The sequence below is a fragment of the Eleginops maclovinus genome, chromosome 21 (assembly GCF_036324505.1).
Source record: "Eleginops maclovinus isolate JMC-PN-2008 ecotype Puerto Natales chromosome 21, JC_Emac_rtc_rv5, whole genome shotgun sequence".
Taxonomy (NCBI): domain Eukaryota; kingdom Metazoa; phylum Chordata; class Actinopteri; order Perciformes; family Eleginopidae; genus Eleginops; species Eleginops maclovinus.
The window spans coordinates 2,354,949-2,375,308 of NC_086369.1; the positions used below are offsets into that span (position 1 = coordinate 2,354,949).

Here is a 20,360-nt window from a genome sequence, read left to right on the forward strand (position 1 = left end):
ATCCACAGATGGAGGAATGAAGAATAAGGAGAGAAATGTAAAGATGAAACAGAGGATGAATAAGAAGATAAACAGAGGGAGGTGTGAACTCATTTAGTGGGGAAAGAGGTGAAGGTCACTCCAGAGCTTACAGGGGGGCACACAGGTCGTTTGAGGTCACACAGAAACTACCTCTGTGATCATGTGACAGCTGGGGCTCTATGGGACCTCAGCCTTGGCTTCGGCCCTGTGGACGAGGCCACCGGGGGGGGGGGGGGGGGGGGTTAGAAATACATTTACTCACAAACGTACCTTAGACGGTGACTGGGTACATCTACACACTTTAATGCATAAACACAGAAGTTCTGCCACATATTATGACCTGTCTTTGGTTGTAAATGTGTTAAAGAGGACATATGATGCTCATTTTCAGCTTGTAGTAGATGATGCAGGTGTGATCCCATGATGCTTTGCAGTACTGTGCATACCTGCGGCCGCTGGCGTCCCTCAGCACCGCGGCCCCCGGGTCCACAGCCCGGGCCTCCAGCTCCTGCACCTCCTCCAGCAGAGACTTCCTCACAGTGCGGCGGGTGCTGAAAGCAGGAATAAGCCCGTCAGACACCATGCAGGAAACTCTGAGTGTTCCTCTGCCGACACGTGTGATTTAGAACATGAAGTGTTGACACAGACTCAATATGGGTTATTTAAACGCCTCGCTTCGGCTAAATAGCCTCAGTATGGATTTCCCACGTATTTATATTAAATGTGTTCTACTTACGCGATCCAGGCGAAGTCTTTGAGTAAACACGCAACCGGCACCAGGATCAGACCCAGCCAGAAGTACCAGCACTGCATCACCTTGCCAGCCTGCAGGGACGACACACAGGCCCCTTTATTTCCCTCGCATATTAATTCAGATCCAGTATTGAGTCATTTTTCAAACACGTGGAAAGAGGAGACAAAGCACATTGAAAGCCTTTCACAGCGACGTTAGCTTAGCATATTCTACAGGAACCCTGAGCTTTCTCACACAGCAAATACCAGATTTAAGAGCTAAAATACTTGCTAACCACAGACCCTTTTGACCTCTGACCCCCTCCTCAGTGTGTCTCCAGGGATTAATCATGCATCCAACCACTGTCTCAATTTGTCCGTCTGCCACGACTCCTCCTCAGTCCTCCTCTCTCCTCTCTCCTGTGGCTCCCTGCAATCTCACTCTTTCACAACCTCCTCTCATTATTAGTGAGTGTATCTCCCGCTGCCTGCCCCCGCCTGTCACTGTTAATCCCTCCGTTTCTCATGTGTTATCCTTTGGTTATCTGCAGGAGCTCTGTGGTGTTTCACAAGTCTTTGTCTAGGGGGGGGGAGCAACGTTTACGGGAAATGTATCTAAAAAAAATAGGACTGAGAAATTAAACTGTCTCGTAATCTGAACATGGGCTCATATTTTGATCTGCACTCCTTTCTTGATTGAAGTGTGTGTGCAGGGGTTTTTGGAGAATGAATATCCAGTGGAACACAAGCGAGTCACAGATGATCCACGTTGAGTCCCTCTGTGTGACAAACACCGACACACGCACATCCATTTCTACAGCCCACACTTTATATCACGTGTTCTGTACGCAGTCTGAGGACGGAGGAAAGCTAAATGATGTTCTCTGCTTTGTTGCCGCACAGAAACAGACTCCTGGTCTCCACCGCTTCTCAATCAACACAAATCACACCAAACCTCACAGAAATATACCTCTCTTTTCCAAACCCTGTCCCCCATGAACAGATGGAAATATAGATAGCAGGAGCAGGGGAAATAAGAGAGGTAATGGGGTAGTTAGGGGGGGAGGAATAGTTGAGTTGAGGCGGGGAGGTGAGTGTCTCTGACCATTCCCCAGTCAGTCTGAGCAGCTGCTGAGATATTCGACCGCATTCCTGATTTCTGACACAAATTGAATTAATGGGGCTGAGGGGAGTTTAGACGGCCCTGTCCGCTCCCCCTCCCATGAATCAGCGGGGCACCTCGCCTCACCCCCGAAACTCTCAAATGAGTCTCTCAATCAAGAGGTCTCCTCACCCCCCGACTGGATCCTCATCACCAGCTCTTGAGTCAACACCTCCGCAGAGGGCAGTAAAAATCCAGGGCTCGGGTGACACGCAGCAGGTGCAGGAAGCCTGGTGCGAGGGGCTGGGTGAGGCGTAAATCTACCCCCCCGGGGCTGCAGCAGAACACCCAGGAGGTGAGTCTCGTAGGCGCCATGTAGTGGCAACCGAGAACAAGGGAGGGGCCAGTGATGCCGGGTCGTCACACTCGTTTTAGTTCAGGGGTACATTTGATCTCAAGGGGGCGGGACCAGTACAATCAGAGGATAATAACCTATACATTTTTACACTTTGCATCCCCCGTCTGTTTGACCCCCCGGATGCAGAGGAGAGGGTTATTTTAACCCCCGTCGCCCCCTGTTACTGAAATGACTGACACATGTTTAAGGAGAGAGACTTGCCTGGCCCAGCATGTCGGGGGCGATGGGGATGGAGGGCCAGATGGCGGAGTAGACGGCGAAGAAGACCATCCAGAGCGCCATGCTTCCCCATACCGCCAGGTGGGAAAACTGGGGGTAAAAGGGGGATGGAGATTAAGGAATACAGCGTGGGTCAGATATATACACAACCAGTCCCTCACTGCTCCCCGTGTCCTCGTCCTGCTCTGCTGAAACGGGACACCGTGTGAATTCCAGTGAGAATTGCTTCATTACCACCGGGCTGTTGTGTGGACAGCTGAGCGGACAAAAGTGTCAGCGCCATCCTGTCCACCCCGCCGCTCTCCGAACCGTGTCACAGTCATGGCTGCTGCTGCTTTAAAGAGGCCCTGCTGGGCTTGACCCTCTCCTGTAGTGTAGGTTTCTGTGCATGTAAAGGGTCTGCAAAGGCTTAAAATGTCTACTGTAGCGCTCCAACACATTGTGCGTGATAGGCTAAGGGGCGGGACATCTCTAAGTGGTTGATCAATGACGATAAATACAGAGCTTTAAAGTAGAGACACTAAATACTGATATGAACCTGAAAACACCAGGCTCCATTGAAAGGTCTACATCCATAAGACTTTGTTCCAAAAACTTTGAACCAAATACTCTGGTTTCATTTCTCTGTTTAAAACATCATTATTTTAACTGTTCAACATAGGCAACGTTCATATGCAGCGGCTCCAGTTTAGCCCCTATACATTTCAGTCATCTGATATATTATTTGGCACCATAATAAGACATGTTTCAAGTATGCTTTTTACCCATACTGCCTGTTCAGGGTCTGGGACTATACACAGGTCATTCCTCACAATCAAGAGCTAACTTCAAGCTAATTGTGAGCTAGCCAAAGCTAACAGATGTGTGTTGTGTGTTTTGACACTAACCGTTTAGATGAGTGTCAAAACACAATAATTCTGATGAATTTAATGGACTATTCTTTAAGAAACAAGGGGAACATCTGGGCTCTAAATTAAATTGAATGAATTGGCTCTTTCTGTATTCGCTGTAACAGATGGTAATCTCACTGGTCTGCTTTTCTCCTCGACGTCTATTCCATCCTCAATCTGTTAAAGCACATTCAACACTTCATGCAGCTGCTTCCCAGAGAATACCTTTGATTGATTTTTAAGTGTTATTATATTAACATTTGGACATTTTCTCAGTGTTTTTGTAAGTGGAGAGGTTTAAAATACTGAACAGGAATGACGGGAAACTGCAGCCACCAGTGAGTTTGTTAGAGAAACCTCAAGCTCCTACCACCAGATCAAGGTGCACCACACCGTCTGCCCTGAATATGAAGCATTTAGAGCAGGTAACATGGAAACCTCACACTGAAATCCTCACAGTGCCCCCCCCCCCTGCCCACCTCCCTCTTTATTTATCAACCGTTGAGTAAAATACAGCACATGCGGTGTTGCTTGTTAATGTCCTTACCTTGGTCCAAGCGGTGGTCTCCATTCCTGCTTTCAGACATACTGTAACCACCACATACTACACACACACACACACACACACACACACACACACACACACACACACGAGAATAAGAGAGAAACTGGATTAGTTTTCTGGCGACTGTGGAGATAACATTAATGATAAGATAATTCATTATATAGGAAACTCAGCAATGTCTGTTAAATACTCTCTACACACACACACACACACACACACACACACACACACACGTATAATACACAACAAATAAACTCTGCTGACATTCACGACAGACTGTATGGGAGTAAAACGATAGTGGACGAGTGAATAAAGAGAAGAGAGGGATGAATGTGAGGGGGAGACAGAGTGGCTAGACGACTGGAGACTCTGAGGAAGCTGCACCGTGTACAAAAATACTGTGTGTGTGTGTGTGTGTGTGTGTGTGTGTGTGTGTGTGTGTGTGTGTGTGTGTGTGTGTGTAAAAAGACAGGAATACAAACTAAATACAAACACAGAAAATACAAGTAAAATGCTTACTGTGTACACCATATTCCCAACAAACAGGTAGTCATTTCCCTGACCGCTGCTGAACGGGGAGTCTGTGGGAACACACACACACACACACACACACACACACACACACACACACACACACACACACACACACACACACACACACACCTCATGACAAAGTGAAACCAGCCAGAATTATGAGGATGTGTGTGAGTTTCTCGGTCTTGTTTCTTACCATGCTCTAACATTTTGAGCGGAAACCAGAAGAGAATAATTGAATGAATCAGTGCATTGATACAAGTCCCCCAGAACACCTGAGAGACAGAGAGAGGGATGGGGGGGGGGTAGAGAAACAAGTCAGTAGAGATTAATGCCAAAGCACATATATGCCCCCACACACACCTTCCACTGTGTTCCTGCCATCAGAAGTGCCCTCCACACACACACTCCCACACACACAGTAGGTCGGGCTGCTAGTGTACCGTCCAAAATGAAAGGCTTCATTATTCCTGTGAATATCATTAGGAGTAGCCATGGAAACATCCCAGTCCCCCTATGCCACGCTTGTTTATCCGCCGGCGTCCCAAACAAACAGCAGGCATCACCCGTCAATCCCAACTGTGTGTGTGTGCGTGTGTGTGTGTGTGTGTGTGTGTGTGTGTGTGTGTGTGTGTGTGTGTGTGTGTGTGTGTGTGTGTGTGTGTACCTTGGTGTTGAAGCCCTCAGCATTCTGGGTGATTCGGTAGAGCTGCGGGAATCGGAGCATGTTCTGCTGGCTGCACGGCCGGTCGAATATTCCCAGAGTGAACGGAGGCAGGGCGGTAAATATCTGCGTCACACACAAGATACACACACAGCCATTAAAACACACCCTGACAGAGCAGCATGTGCACACTTTGACAATCAGCGGCGGCATTAAAGAGGCCCTATTATGCCTTGTGGGGTTTTCCCGTTCCTGTGGTGTGTTCTATAGGTTTTGCATGCATGTAAATGGTCTGCAGACTGAAAGAGCAGGCACTATGAGAGAAGTAAAGAGCTTTTTGAACATTAAAGCATACAAACATGTGACAGTAGAGACACTACATGCTGATATGAACCCGAATGAGAAGAACAGGGCCCCTTTAAAAGGAATTCCATGAATCTGCAGTGGGACATATACCAAAAGAGAAAACTCTGCATGCATACAAACATTTCTGGCAGAGATAAGGAAACAAAGTAGAGTGAGATTAACGTAGAGATAGGTAGAGAGCGAGACACACACTTAAAGTGAACAGGGAGGGGGGGTGGGACTGAGAGGAGGAATGGGAAAGAGTAAGGGCGGGTACTCACCACGTTGTAGAGGCCTATACACCAGCGCTCAAATAGGATCTGTCCAGAGAACCCGTTCACAAAGGCGAACCAGAGCTGGGACACAAAGAGAGGGATGAGAGGGGATGAGAGGGACAATGGCGGGGGGGTAAATCTGCCTTAGGGAGGTACTGATAGTGGAAACAGCAGCATGGCCAAATGTGTGCTTCTGTTTACAAAATGAGAGGTTCACGCACGGAACATTTTGTACTTTGTTCAGGTATCGTGTGGTCATGGTTTTATGAAACATGAGAGCAATAAACAGTTCTGTTTATGTGAGACGGTTTCCCATTTGTTCTGCCTAATTACCCCAAAGCGTAATGACTCTTCTGGCCGTGTTGCATTGGTTTTTAAATATAAATCATGCCAGTTGCACTTCCTGTGCCTCCATTAAAGTGAAGCTGTAAACGCATTCTTCATGCAGGTTGCGGCTGGCTCCGAGACCGTTTTCAGATTTTATAGAAGATAATTTACTGAAAACACAGCTTCCAAATATGACTGGCTCAGGGGAGGACTTCATTAACGCCTTGACACACACACACACACACACACACACACACACACACACACACACACACACACACACACACACACACACACACACACACACACACACACACACACACACACACACACACACACACACACACACACACACACACACACACACACACACACACACACACACACACACACACACACACACACACACACACAGATCTTAGGGCAGATAGAGAAAATGTTTGGGGCCACTGCTGGGGGTTGTGGCATTCCTCGGGCATACAGTGCAGCATACAGCCCAGGGGTGAGGTCAGATACTCAAAAAACACACAGCCACAAACACACAAACACACACACAACCATCCCCCTTATTCTGTCTCCACTAAGTGGACAGAGACAGTCTCTAACCTTTGGCACAGAGCCCTGCAGGGAGCCAATCATGTGAGATAATCATGGACACACACACACACACAAACACACATATACACACACACACACACACACACAGTTGTGGAGTGAGCGGGACAGTAGTCTCCCATGAGGACCTGCACCTGCTGGCATCCTTAATGTGAGACACAGGGTGAGGGGGGGGAGCACAGCTGACACACACACCCAAGGTCTCGTAGCTGCTGATCTAAACACACGTTTCTTTTCAGTGTGTGTGTGTGTGTGTGTGTGTGTGTGTGTGTGTTTAAAAGAGACAGAAAGCAGACACCAGAAGGGCAGCTCGTCCATCACTGTCAGCCATGTCGACAAACAGCTGCAGAACGTCTCTGTTAATGTAACGGTGTGTGTGTGTGTGTGTGTGTGTGTGTGTGTGTGTGTGTGTGTTACCTCTATAATGTACAGGACCACGTTCTTGTAGAAACAGTAGAGGATGCACTTGGTGACACGGTTGTAGCTCCAGGCCCCGTGGACCAATAGCAGCTTCTCTAGGTAGGAGAACTACCAATCAGGGGAGAGGAGAGCAGAGAGAGATTCATTACTACAAATAAAAGACAACATAAAGTGGTAACAAGAACATTTGAGACAGAAATGGAGCAGAGATAACATAAAGAATGTGACAACAAGGATTCCCACTGATACAGGCAAGCTGTGTGAGATGCCCAGAGGCTCAGAGAACAGTGAAAGTGAGTCAGCAGTAATGAGGAGAACACTGTCCGGTTTCATCCCGTTTACAACTGCATAAAGTTGGTGTTATGGGTCACACAGATAACAGAGAGTAGAGTAACACAGATGATAGCTATAAATCTATCTGAGTCTTTCTTTTACAATCAATTGTTTGGTCTATAAAATGTCAAACAATAGCCAAAATCATAGGATGTGTAATCGATATTTGACTCCTTTAATCAATCTAAATTGAGTTTATTAATAATGAGAAGAACAACTGTGGGACATTTCTAACAGGCATCCTCTTTTTTAGATTATTTAGCTGTCCTGTTGGGCAACTTATTTAAGAGTTGTGTGGAAAAGGGATGGAATGAAAGCATTTATTAAAGTAGGACTCTTCTTATCTGATTAAACAGTCTTTTGTTAGATTGAATGACCCTCTGTGATCAGTTTAAGCAGGTAAGGATTCATAAGACACTGGATCAGGGTGCAGGACGGAGCATAAATCCATTCTCTACGTTCACATGAAGCCTGTAACGTATCTGCACGAGCCTAATGGAGCATGAAGGACTGTCCTCTGCATGTCTCCGTGTCTGCGTCCCACCTGTGCTATGGAGTAGTCGGAGGAGTTGGTGGCCTGCATGCCCTCGTTGCCGCTGATCCCGACTCCCACATGAGCCGTCTGAATCATCCCCACGTCGTTGGCGCCGTCGCCTATCGCCAGCGTGATCGCCTTCACGTGCTTCTTCACCATGTCCACGATCTCCGACTTCTGCAGCGGGGACACTCTGCAGAAGGAGAAGAGAGGACAGATTCAGAACACTTTAGTCAAATTAGGGGATGGCAGATTGTCCTCGGAAGGATCCATGAGAAGGGGGCTCAAGTTTGTGTGTGTTGGAGGGGAGTCTTTGATACGGTCCATAGGCATACACACCCGTACACATACAGGAACACTGGGAAAATGGAAAACAAGAAACACATTTTGAAATAAAAGGCGGCAATTAGAGATGAAAAATAAAGCCTGAAAAGTGAGAAACAGTTGAAGGTGAAGTAGGAAAGATGGCAGGAATACACGCACACTCCTCCCTAGAAAGGAGGAAACAATGATTCACTGTTAATAAAACTCGCTGCGTTTCTATATGTGTATGTGTACAGTGTGTGTGTGTGTGTGTGTGTGTGTGTGTGTGTGTGTGTGTTCAGGGAGCTTCCAGTGGTACTCCACCCTCTTGACCTGTATCATTGATCCCTCTATTCATAACCGGTTCTGTGTCTTCGGTGACAATGAGGGAATCAGGGAGGCTCGATTACAGACGTCTCCCTCCGGGGGCTGGGGAGGGGCTGAGAGACGACGGGGGAGGTGTTGCATTTTATGGTGCAGTGTGTTACATCTGCAGACATATGAGAACACGGCTCCAACCCATGGCCTCTGGTGGGTTGGTGTTCTGTTGGGAGGTTTGGGAAGGGGCTCTCCCATCAGTTACGGCTTTCTTCCAACCATCGTATCACATGGTCTCACTCGGGATTTACTCCTTTTTTTCTAAGCACTTTAACCCTTAAATGGTTTCTTTATCATTGGGAAACAATCATTTGTGTCCATGTGTGAAACGTGGGCGTAAAAACAGAGTAACAGGAGTATTTATGTGTACTAATGGTGTAATATAGAAAATGAGTGATTGGTCCATCTCTCATTCATAACATGCTTTGCCTGCCTGTCACTCTCATGAACACAGCTTAAGTGAGCCTTGTTCCTACTACCTGCATCGCTCTGTGAAATCACATACATCTACAAAGAAGGAGACATGTGATACTGGGAGTGGGGATACCTGTATAACAAAGCATGTTATATTTCCCACAGTACAGAGGAGTCTTACAGTATGTGTAGAGTGAGACCAACGCTGAAAATGTTTATAAAATGTGGTATTTCATTCAGAAATTGTGGATGCACAGTAGCCCATTTGCCTGTTGGCTGCACTACTAGAGATTAACATAATCCAGGTGTTAAATATTTACTTTACATTTCAGAGATGATAGTAATTACCTGAGCCTCAGTGATATATGAGGTGATAGTGAGAGTATCAACACGGGCTTCTCCTAAAAAAGAGGAGGAGTTACTTTCACAACGACTGTATCTGTGTGTGTGTGTGTGTGTGTGTGTGTGTGTGTGTGTGTGTGTGTGTGTGTGTGTGTGTGTGTGTGTGTGTGTGTGTGTCGCATTAAATCCCTGCCATGTTCATCCGTGTTCAGATAATGATATTAGAAAATCTAATAATGTGCAGCTGCATGGAGCGTCACATGCAAACAGAATGCAGCGAGGTGCTTTGATACAGATATGGCAAAACCTAATTATGAGCAGATGAATGCCCCACACACACACACACACACACACACACACACACACACACACACACACACACACACACACACACACACACACACACACACACACACACACACACACACACACACACACACACACACACACACACACACACACACACACACACACACACACACACACACACACACACACACACACACACACACACACACACACGGCAGGAGCCAACAGGTCATAAAGACGGTCTCTCTTCTATGAATATGTAAGAAGGATCATGTGCCGGTCAAGCTGGAATCACAGAGCTGGGTGGTCTGCTTAGTATTCATACACAGGCGTGTGCGTAAACACACATTTACACACACGCACAAACACACTGACTTCCCCCCACAAGCTCACAGAGGAAAACCTCAGCAGTTTCTGCAGAAGGATGGGACCAACCTCTGCTCTTTGTTGTGTGTGAGTGTGTGTGAGTGTGTTTTTGGAGAGTGTGTGTGTGCCTGAGCGTCTCTTGGCCTCCGACCACAAATCTCTCTTTATCTCTCCGCCTCTCCGCCGCTCTACCTTTCCTCTAAACACCGCTCACAGAGTCTGGGATTGTGTAAAGTGGCGTTGGAGAGATGAAAGGCTCCCGGCGCTCTTCACGGTGGAACTGAGCAGAAAATAAGCAGCCGCTAAGTCCTCCTATAAACAAACGCACAGTGAAGTCAGGAAGCCAAGCGTACGAGTGCGCCCGAAACAAACACATTCCAAAATTCCAAAATTTCCGAACATCACACACATACAGGAGGGGCGACCCTTTAAAGTCTTAAAGCTAACGCTCATTATATACAGGCTCCTCATTAACACTGTTATGGCACTCTCACATTGGGAATCACCTACGGCGCTGGTTCCCAAAGTGCAGGTCGGGACCTCCCAAAGCATCCTGGGGTGTGCATTTCCCCAGTGGAGGAGAATTAGAGGAGAACTAAGTTCATTTACTGTACCCAAGTACAATTTTGCAGTACATGTTATGCTTTTTTATACCTCTACTCTACACAAACATCTGTTTTACAGTCTCCCAGCACAAAGCAAGGTAGCGCACGGGAGATGTAGAGGAGGAGGGAGTAGGGATGGAGTTAAGGAAAGAGGAAAGGAAGCGAGAGGCTGTTCACAAGGCCAGAGAGACTGAGTCCGGATATGGCCTGGATATGTAAGGGAGAGTCAATTACTTCCCTTCTGGCTGCGCGCACACACACACACACACACACACACGCACGATCACACACACACACACAAACACGCACACACGCACGCACGCACGCACGCACGCACGCACGCACGCACGCACGCACGATCACACACATAAAAGCCGGGTGGAAAGTCTTTGTTAAACATCACAGCTGGTGCCGGAGTGGAACATGACCAAAAAAGGGAACACGCAGTAAACATTCTAGGAACAGAGTGCACTTTGTATGAATGGAAATGTACAGTATAATGACAACGTGTGTGTGTGAGTGTATGTTGGTGCCCATTCCTGGGGTGCCACCAGTTAGTGAGTCACGGCTTTGACATTTCCATGCAGTGTATTACCCTCCTCCTGCTGTGCAGCGGGAAAGGCTTTTATTGCACGCCTTCATGTGCCGACCGTGTGCAGCCGACGACCCAAACACACACGCAGGTACACACACCAAACAAGGGTCTGCGTGACAGAGACTTTGTTGGTTAAAATACTGCATTAAAGTTTATTTTCAGAGCCTGCTAATTGTGTCCGTGTTGGAGAAAAACTCCCTATGGACGGAACAGGGATTTTAGCCTCTGCAGACCATTTACATGCACAGTAAAGACCTTAAAAAGACCAACAAGCACTCAATTGGAGTTTGTCTAGATACCCTGTGAATGATAGATTGCTTATGTAAGGGAATATGTGTGTGAATGTGTGTGATGGATGAGTCTTCCCTACCGGCAGCAGATGACAGCCTTGCAGGACAACGCCAAGTCCAGGAAGGCCTGGCGCAGCTCGAAGGACAGAGCATACTTCAGCGTCTGACCGTCAATGATCAGTGCCAGCTCGTTCTCCTTCCCCAGAGAGTCGCCCAGGGACGAGCAGTGAGTCGTCAGCGTGGCTCGGGTCGCCTGCGAGGAAACAGAGAGGGGGGGGGGGGGGTTAGTTTTTCCCTTTTCCTTGACCCTGAAAAAGACTCTTTTTCTGATGCAATCTGGCCCATAAAGTGAGCGCATGTTCAGGTTTCTGTTAAATCAAATCAAAACACACACAAATTTGTAGAAAAGGTCAGAATCGCTGCGGGTAAATGGAAGACATATGCTTCTGGTTCCTAGAGCTGCTTTCATCTGGGGAAGGAATGCGCTTCTGTGTACTAAACAATGAAGAATGTCAGTATAAAGTTCACAGTTGTGTTTGACATTATCACAACACGAAGACCTGGAGACACGATGAACCACGGCGTCAAATCTGAAGTCTTTACAACACATGCAAAGACACACACACTAGGGGAATAAAGACTAGAAAAATGATGTGTGTGTGTTTGTTTGTGTAGATGCCAGCCTTCCTGCAGGGCAGTAGTTTGGGGCAGTTTTGATGGAGCTCTTGATAATAGAGGAACACGGATTAATAGAGAAAATAAACATCCCCCCGGAGTCGTAATGAATTCCAGGTGGAGGAGCAGGCACGCTACCACACACTCACACACACTGACACACACCTGATAGCTGAAATTAGCATTTCCTCGGCCCCGATGTTACAGAGCATCAAAATGGTTCAATATGTATCATCCCTGCCTTGTGTGGTCCAGCTGATTCTCCAACAAGAAATAGCTTTAAAAAAGGGTCGTCATTAAACCAGTGAATCAGTGGTTAGCAGGAGCTAATGTTGAGTGTGCTTTACATTAAGGAGATCTCCAGGTGAGAGCTACTCAGCAGATGTTTTATCCATCAAATGTCAAACCCTATAGCAAACAGGTCATCGACCGTCCATCAGGGGACAGCTTTGTTTGGCGCACATGTTGAGTTCAGCTTATACTCATAATAAATAAGAACTGACGCAGAAACAAAACAACAGGAGCTGTTTGTGGAAACGGAGCCAACCCCGCCAAACACACGGCCATCAGAGACACGAGGCCAAACGTTCAGAGACACAAGAGCGACAAGCATTCGAAGGCTTGGCGGCGTGAAGAATGCACACAGTGGGTTATTGGCGGCCATCGGACCGGAGAGTCAGTGACCCGCAGAGAGACGACCCCGCTGTCTACCGGTCAGCATGTGCAGCACACACACACACTCGTATACATGTATGTAACCCAATCATAAGAACAATGCGGCCTCTCTTCTTCTTGCCAAATAGCTATGCTCACATGCAAGTGTCCCCCCCCCACAAAATAAAAAGTTCCCCGCTCTTGTTTTCTCAGCCTGAGGCGGTGTGTTTTTCTTTGTACGCCGGAATTCCTGTTTGCATTCACCTTTTTCCCCAAACAGGGGGAAAGGAAAACAAAAACATAATGAAGGGATTAAAGGAGATTACAGGTTGTCAGAGTCCTGGAACTCAAATTGACTCTGTGTGTGTGTGTGTGTGTGTTTTTACAGAGGAGTGAAACATGTGTGTGTTTGTATGTAAGTGCACTGGGATTGTGTGTGTGTGTGTGTGTGTGTGTGTGTTTGTGTGTGTGTGTGTGTGTCATGCACGTGTTAGAGAGGAGAATCTGACAAAACTGACTCCAGCTTGTCCTCACTTCATCACAGAGGAATGGGTACAGAAAGCCTCAGCAGCAAAGTAAACAGCTGTAAGTGAAGAGTCGTGTATGAAAACAGTGCATTTGGGCGGGAAGAAGTACTCTGGTACTTCTACTTTAACTCAAGAACAAGATCAGAGTGTAGGAATACTCTGTTACAAGTCCTAGATTCAAGTCAAAGTAGAAAAGCATTAGCATCAAAAGTAAAAGCTTTTTGGAATAATATTTATTATATCCCTGGTTTATAATAAGTGATGCATGTGTGTGTGTGTGTTTCATTTACATTTTGCAGCTGTTAAAGGATGAGAAGACCTTAATAACTCTATATATTGCCAGATATGTCTCCATCCATAATAGTGCATTAAAGTGCACACACTTCACACACACTTTAATCCTCACGTGAATGCAGACATTTCAGCAGCCCAGCAGTGAGGTGCTAATACAACACAGCGACTTGTCACAGCAGGTCAAGTCAGAGCTTAACATAACCTGGGATAATAACCAGGCTAAGTCTGCAGGGAGCTATAGCAGATTAAAAAAAGGTAACTAAGGTACAAACACTAGTTAAAGCAAACAGGCGGCCATTCACCCGAGCACAGCAAGTCCAGACCCAACAGCATCCTCCTGAGAAAGAGCAGGGTCTGAACACGAAAGGAAACAGCTCACAAAACGGTCCACTACGATCTGTTAACACTTGCTCAACGAGAACAAACATGAGAGTAGAAAAAGAAAATCCATTACTGAGAAACGTTTCTCTTTCTCACGCTGAACTCCCCGCTGATCTGCAGACGTTAGAGGAACAAATGAGCTGAATTCTTTGATTGCACCGGGTGCAATAAGACAGAAGTCATTAGCGGGCGTTTCGGTGCCAAACCAAATGTTTATTTTTCATAAGCATCTGAGCTGAAAGAGGTCACACACACACACACACACACACACACACACACACACACACACACACACACACACACCCCTTCTGCGTGGAATTTTATCAGGTTTATATTTGGACCGCAAATGAGAAGGGCATGGAGGCCGTTTGAGATAACACAGGTCACCTTCTCTCGTTGCATGCTTTACCCTAAAACACACACACACACACACACACACACACACACACACACACACACACACACACACACACACACACACACACACACACACACACACACACACACACACACACACACACACACACACACACACACACACACACACACACACACACACACACACACACACACACACACACACACACACACACACCTCTCTCTTTATATATAAATGCACACAAGGAGGATAAGGGAAGCCAAATGTTGATCCATTCCAGACCAGCCTTTACATCCACAGAGCTAAATCTCTCCTACAATCATGACAAATGTACATAGAATATACAAAAAAATCATGAAGCAAGGTTCAAAGGTAAACGCTAGAAACAATCTACCTCTGTAAATCAGGGAATGACAAAAGGGAAAGGCAGTGTGAACTTGGGTAAAAAGTAAAAGAGACGGAGTGAAGAGAAGGCGGAGAAAGGAAGCTCATATCCAAAGTGCAGATTCTGTCACCACTGAGATTTAATACAGCGTTTAATTATCAGACTGTGCATCTGTGCAAACACCCACATCCTCTGCTGTCTGAGCCCCACACACACAAACACACACACACACACACACACACACACACACACACACACACTGCTGATAGACAAACAGACACACGTGGACAGAAGGGAAGACAAATGTTCAGAACGTATAAGAATTTGCAATTTGGCCGAGCCACAGAGCATGCAAGTTGATGCGCTTCAAAATATGTGTGTGTGTGTGTGTGTGTGTGTGTGTGTGTGTATAAAGATGATTAATGAGCAGAAGAAAGATGTTGTTTGCTTAAGAGTTGTACTGCAGGCAGCGTGACGGGAAAGGGGGGTTGTGGGAAAGTTGGATGTAATGTATATTCAGAACTATTGAGATGATCAGGGTGATCATGTGCCACTGCATCTAGGGTAAACAGTGTGTGTGTGTGTGTGTGTGTGTGTGTGTGTGTGTGTGTGTGTGTGTGTGTGTGTGTGTGTGTGTGTGTGTGTGTGTGTGTGTGTGAGAGAGAGAGACTGTTTTAGAGGCAGAAATATGCAGGCTTGAGGAGTTATGGATTACATGCAACAGGATTACGTAATCAGGACACAAAGGAAGGTAACTGTATTCCTTTACAGTTTCATCACAATATATTGAGGATGTTGAATCAATGTTTGATACAAAAATGGCAGCTTTGTGTCACCTAAAACTTTGAAATCTACCCAGAATTGATCAGAATCAGCCCACCAGGAGTACAAATGTAGCCACTTTCTAGTTAAAGCTGCCGTGCTTCATACTGAAAATGTCAGAAATTGATTCAACATCCTCAGTAACCTAAAAAAAACACTCCAGATCAGTCGAGGCATTTCTCAACTATTGTCTGCCTATGCCAATTACTGCTTATTGACGCAACTTATGCTAATTGTGCAAATTAACCAACATGCACGTCAGCATCCGGCAGTTTCTATGTGCTGGGGACCCGTACTGTACATTTCTAACATGAAACTTTGGGGTACTGGTGCACAATAGGACTCTAAGAGCTGACCACTAGACTAAAACAAAAGGGGGCGGGGCTCAGTGTGTGTGTGGCATGTGATGAAGGTGACAGATGGCGCTCGTCACAGCTTCAGCGGTCGCGAAGCGTTTACCCAGGAGGCACTGATCACACGGTTTGTTTTGATGAGGAGGAGCACCAAAAGGAGATCGCATTACTACTCACTCATCGCCTTCACATTTCCCCCTCTCTTTCTTCGTCCGTCCAGATTGTCCATCTCATACATGAAGTACAATAAACACTTCGATTCCCACACACACACACACACACACACACACACACACACACACAAACACACTTTTTTCCTAGAATAGCTGCTTCCTGTGCACAGAGAGGGTGCTGACAGATGTGGAGGTAGCAGTGTGAAGGAGACATGGGGAATAAAGTAGGGGTGGTGACGGGGGGAGTGCATCTGCTGCTAAAACTGAACAACTGCAAAATCCACCGTTACAGCAGGAAGGGAGTGATACGGTGGGACTATTTTTTTGTTTTTAAAACGAGGGCAATAGGTCAAATTGGAGGTGAGACTTCGATAAGCAGCTCCTGTTTTCGCTAACACGTTCAGGACGGTCCCACGGCCATGAAGAAGCTGAGCCAGTGGCAGTTATTTTAAGTGTGAGATAAGTTTTGTGCTGTGTCGCTTTCATCCGCGCCGACCAGCAGTCACCACCGGAGCGCTTTGAAGTCCTGCTGACTGCCAGGCGTGACTGTGACACCACACGCTACCATGCTACCTTTGAACATCCCTATTTCGGAGTATACATCTAATCAAGTTACTGATGTGTTCATCTGAAGTATCTCTGACTGTCAGTGGGACGGCATTACTGTATTTTGTGTATCGTTGCACCTCGGACAATCGTTTGTGCCTGTGGCGACCAGGCTGCTCAATCAAGGGTTATCCTATAAGGGGATGATTTCATTATTCTCATTTTTGTACATGGGTTAGAATGCAGCCGTTTGTTTGTCCTCTCTCATGTTTGCTGCGTTGCATTTCCTCCCTCTTGAAGGCTTGCGCCATGCATACTGTAGCTCATGAACCCGTCACATGTAGAATTCCACCCCCGTGGTTTATGTTACATGTCACCCAGCTGTCCCTCTCCACTCTGCTGTCTCCGTGTGCCATATAGAGCTATGTCAGTACAACTATTTTACAAAAGATCCCTCCTGAGTGATAATGACCCTGAGCTGGTGCATTTCCAAAAGCTTGCTCAAGGACACATCAGCAGGGTGCATGTTTGCCATTTCTGTGTACCGAGGCCAGCTGAAAGATGGATTTCAGACTGAACCGAGTTGTTTTGAGTTGCTGCTAAATGGAGTATTGAACGGATCATTTCAGAGGGGCCTACTCTGCTGGGGCTGGGACTCTGTTGTGATTGGTCCACCGCTTAGTGATGTGCAAGCAAAGAGAAGTGCAATGTTATATAGTGATGTCACTATGTTCTGGAAGTAAACAAAAGAGTCTAAAGGAGGTGGAGAAATGTTGGATTTTCACCCCTGCAGACCATTTACATGCACTAAAACCTATACAACACACTACAAGAAAGGGGAAACCCTAAAAAGCATAATAGGGCCCCTTCAATAGACTCACACTATATTCCCACTGGTTGTTTCTTTGTGTTTTCAGAGTATTTTCTTTGAGTCAGATTAGCTTTATTGGTGAGTGACAGGGTACTCGGGTCGCCAGCTCTAATCACTAAGTACTATTTGTTTATACTGGAAGTCCCGTCTTAAAACAGCACCTCAACGATGGCCTTCATCGCTGCCGTACCCTGACTCATTACATGTCATTCACCTGTAGGAGAGGTCCTTCTCCTGCCTGGAAGTATTTCAGATGAGAGGTTCTGGCATGTAGGTGCAGAAAGAGACTTACATGACAACAAGAAGCTCTTGTCTTAAGTGCTATTGGATCCACCTCCATGTCTGTGTAATCTCTGGAGAAGAATTTCTCAAAGAAGATAAGTATAACATTTCCTCTGACGGCAATTAAAGCCTATGGACAGGAATGTCAAATATGTCTAAGCAATAACGGCGGAGCATGAAGCTACTTTTTTAGTTTGTCACCTGTTGGAGCCGAATGCTCTGACCCAGACCGCCGACCAGACTGTGAAGTCTATAGTAGAAGAGTACAGTATGTGGAGGCCGCTAATAAGATCTTCCAAACCGTATTAACAATGATTCACTTAAAGAGTGCTAACTGTGTTAGCTTTACCCTCTCGTACTTATAGCGTAGGCAGTTCTCAGGCTTGAGTTTCTATATTACCTTGACATTAAATGGTCACCCCGTGCAGCTCAGTTTACCCAGCGTCTGAGTGGCCTTGCATGCTGTCTGGCCCACTTTGAGTCATGGGAATGTAAAATCCCATACGTTTCCTTTAGTAGAAGTTAGCATAACTGAGAAAATGCAGCCGTTATAGGTGTGAAGTGGCGCAATTACATTTGAAATTATGGACAAAGTGAACGTTTTCGCACTGGATCCCACATATAGGTTTCTAAAGATTGTGCTATGACTAAAAAAAAATCCCTCTTTGTGCCCATACACACCCATAAACACACACACACACACACACACACACACACACACACACACACACACACACACACACACACACACACACACACACACACACACACACACACACACACACACACACACACACACACACACACACACACACACACACACACACACACACACACACACACACACACACACACACACACACACACACACACACACACACACACACACACACTTCCGACGCTTAAAGTTTACGAGGCATAATCTCCCCAGTCTTGCGTATAAACAAACTCTGTAAAAGTCAACACACTGGGATTGTGTGTGTGTGTGTGTGTGTGTGTGTGTGTGTGTGTGTGTGTGTGTGTGTGTGTGTGTGTGTGTGTGGGGGCACACATGTTGTGGGTCATGGAGTGTGTGAAAGCGAGACAGACACACAGAGACACATGACAGGAATCAGACCATTTAGGTTAAGAAGCCTGAATGCAAAGAACATGAAGCTCGGGGGAACAGATCTAATGTGCGGAGCTCAGACGTCCCTCTGAATAGCAGCAGGAACACACATGCAGTCTGTGCTCACATTTAGATAGAAGAAGAGGGGAAGATGTGATGCTTCACTACTCGTCTCTTTTCATCTCCACCGGGACACCAGAGACTTTAATTACCTGCACCTGTGAGCACACAAAGAGCCCCACCCACCAATCTGGCTGCGGACCACACCTTAGTTTCCACGGTAACATGCTCGAAACCCTACGACACATCAACCTCCTTCCTGTACACACAACAAATCCCAATCCTGTACACAGAAATAACGTGTACTCACATCCAGAGAGTCCTCGTTGACGATGATGAGGGACATGCCGTGAGTCACCAGACGACAGGAGTAACCTGAGAGACGGATAGGTGGAGAATGGGGGGGGGGGGGGGGGGGGAGATTAGATTTGCTCAAACCCAAAACACAAGGGGAGAAACTGGTCTCATGTACGCCTGGATTTCCACAGCTATCCGACTCCACTCAGCCTCCGGACTGTCTTATCTCCGTTGTAGTGTGTTATGCATACTTCAAATGCATCATGCAGCGATCAAACAGCAAAACAAGCCCCTGAACATCAGGTTCAGGAAGCAGTTTAATTATAAAAAGGCGAGGGAGAAATTACAAAGCAGTTCAGAGGGTGTCCAGACTCTACTTGGAGTTATTGTGGACAAACCTCCTCTAATTACTGCCAAGCCAAAGTCTCCTCTGCCCTGCGTGCACTGGCCCTTTCACTTAGAGATTGGAGACATGTCTGGCATTTCACAGCCCACATAATGGCGGCTATTCTTCTTGCAGTGATTTAATTAACTCCACAATAAATACGGTTTCCTACGCCGCTGCAGGGACAAGGGGACTTCCAGTTAACAGCATCCTCACAGCTCTTACTTTCCATGGCTCGCCCTCCTTTGACTCACATTAGGGAGGATTCTCTCACCTATGTTGATGGCGGTCTCCTGTTTGTCTCCGGTGAGGACCCAGATCTTGATGTCGGCCCTCATCAGAGTGGCGATCGTCTCAGGGACGCCGGCCTGCAGACGGTCCTCTATGGCCGTGGCGCCCAGCAGCAGCAGGTTCTGTTGGGGGATACAAGAGAAGAAGAAAGGGATCATTTTAAATGAAAACTATATAAACAAATGAGTGATTTGAGAAGGAAGACGGGTGGTTGAACAAGAGCAACGCAGGAACACTATGTTATCTCTGAGTTCTCTTTATTTTGAAAGAGGCTAAAAAT

The 20,360-nt window shown here is 46.5% G+C and overlaps 1 protein-coding gene across 10 annotated transcripts in view; it reads right to left on the reverse strand.

The window, feature by feature from the left end:
- atp8a2 (ATPase phospholipid transporting 8A2) overlaps positions 1-20,360 on the reverse strand; it is a 41,833-nt gene that overhangs the window by 3,771 nt on the left and 17,702 nt on the right. For all 10 annotated transcript variants that reach the window (XM_063874011.1, XM_063874009.1, XM_063874008.1 and 7 more), the window contains 13 exons: positions 20,064-20,202; positions 19,418-19,482; positions 11,678-11,850; positions 8,005-8,188; positions 7,125-7,235; positions 5,772-5,846; positions 5,149-5,271; positions 4,678-4,756; positions 4,467-4,528; positions 3,930-3,986; positions 2,475-2,582; positions 758-846; positions 468-572 (listed from right to left, as the gene is read on the reverse strand). In XM_063874011.1, coding sequence (XP_063730081.1) covers positions 468-572; positions 758-846; positions 2,475-2,582; positions 3,930-3,986; positions 4,467-4,528; positions 4,678-4,756; positions 5,149-5,271; positions 5,772-5,846; positions 7,125-7,235; positions 8,005-8,188; positions 11,678-11,850; positions 19,418-19,482; positions 20,064-20,202 — 1,370 coding nt within the window. The remainder of the gene's footprint in view (positions 1-467; positions 573-757; positions 847-2,474; positions 2,583-3,929; positions 3,987-4,466; positions 4,529-4,677; positions 4,757-5,148; positions 5,272-5,771; positions 5,847-7,124; positions 7,236-8,004; positions 8,189-11,677; positions 11,851-19,417; positions 19,483-20,063; positions 20,203-20,360) is intronic.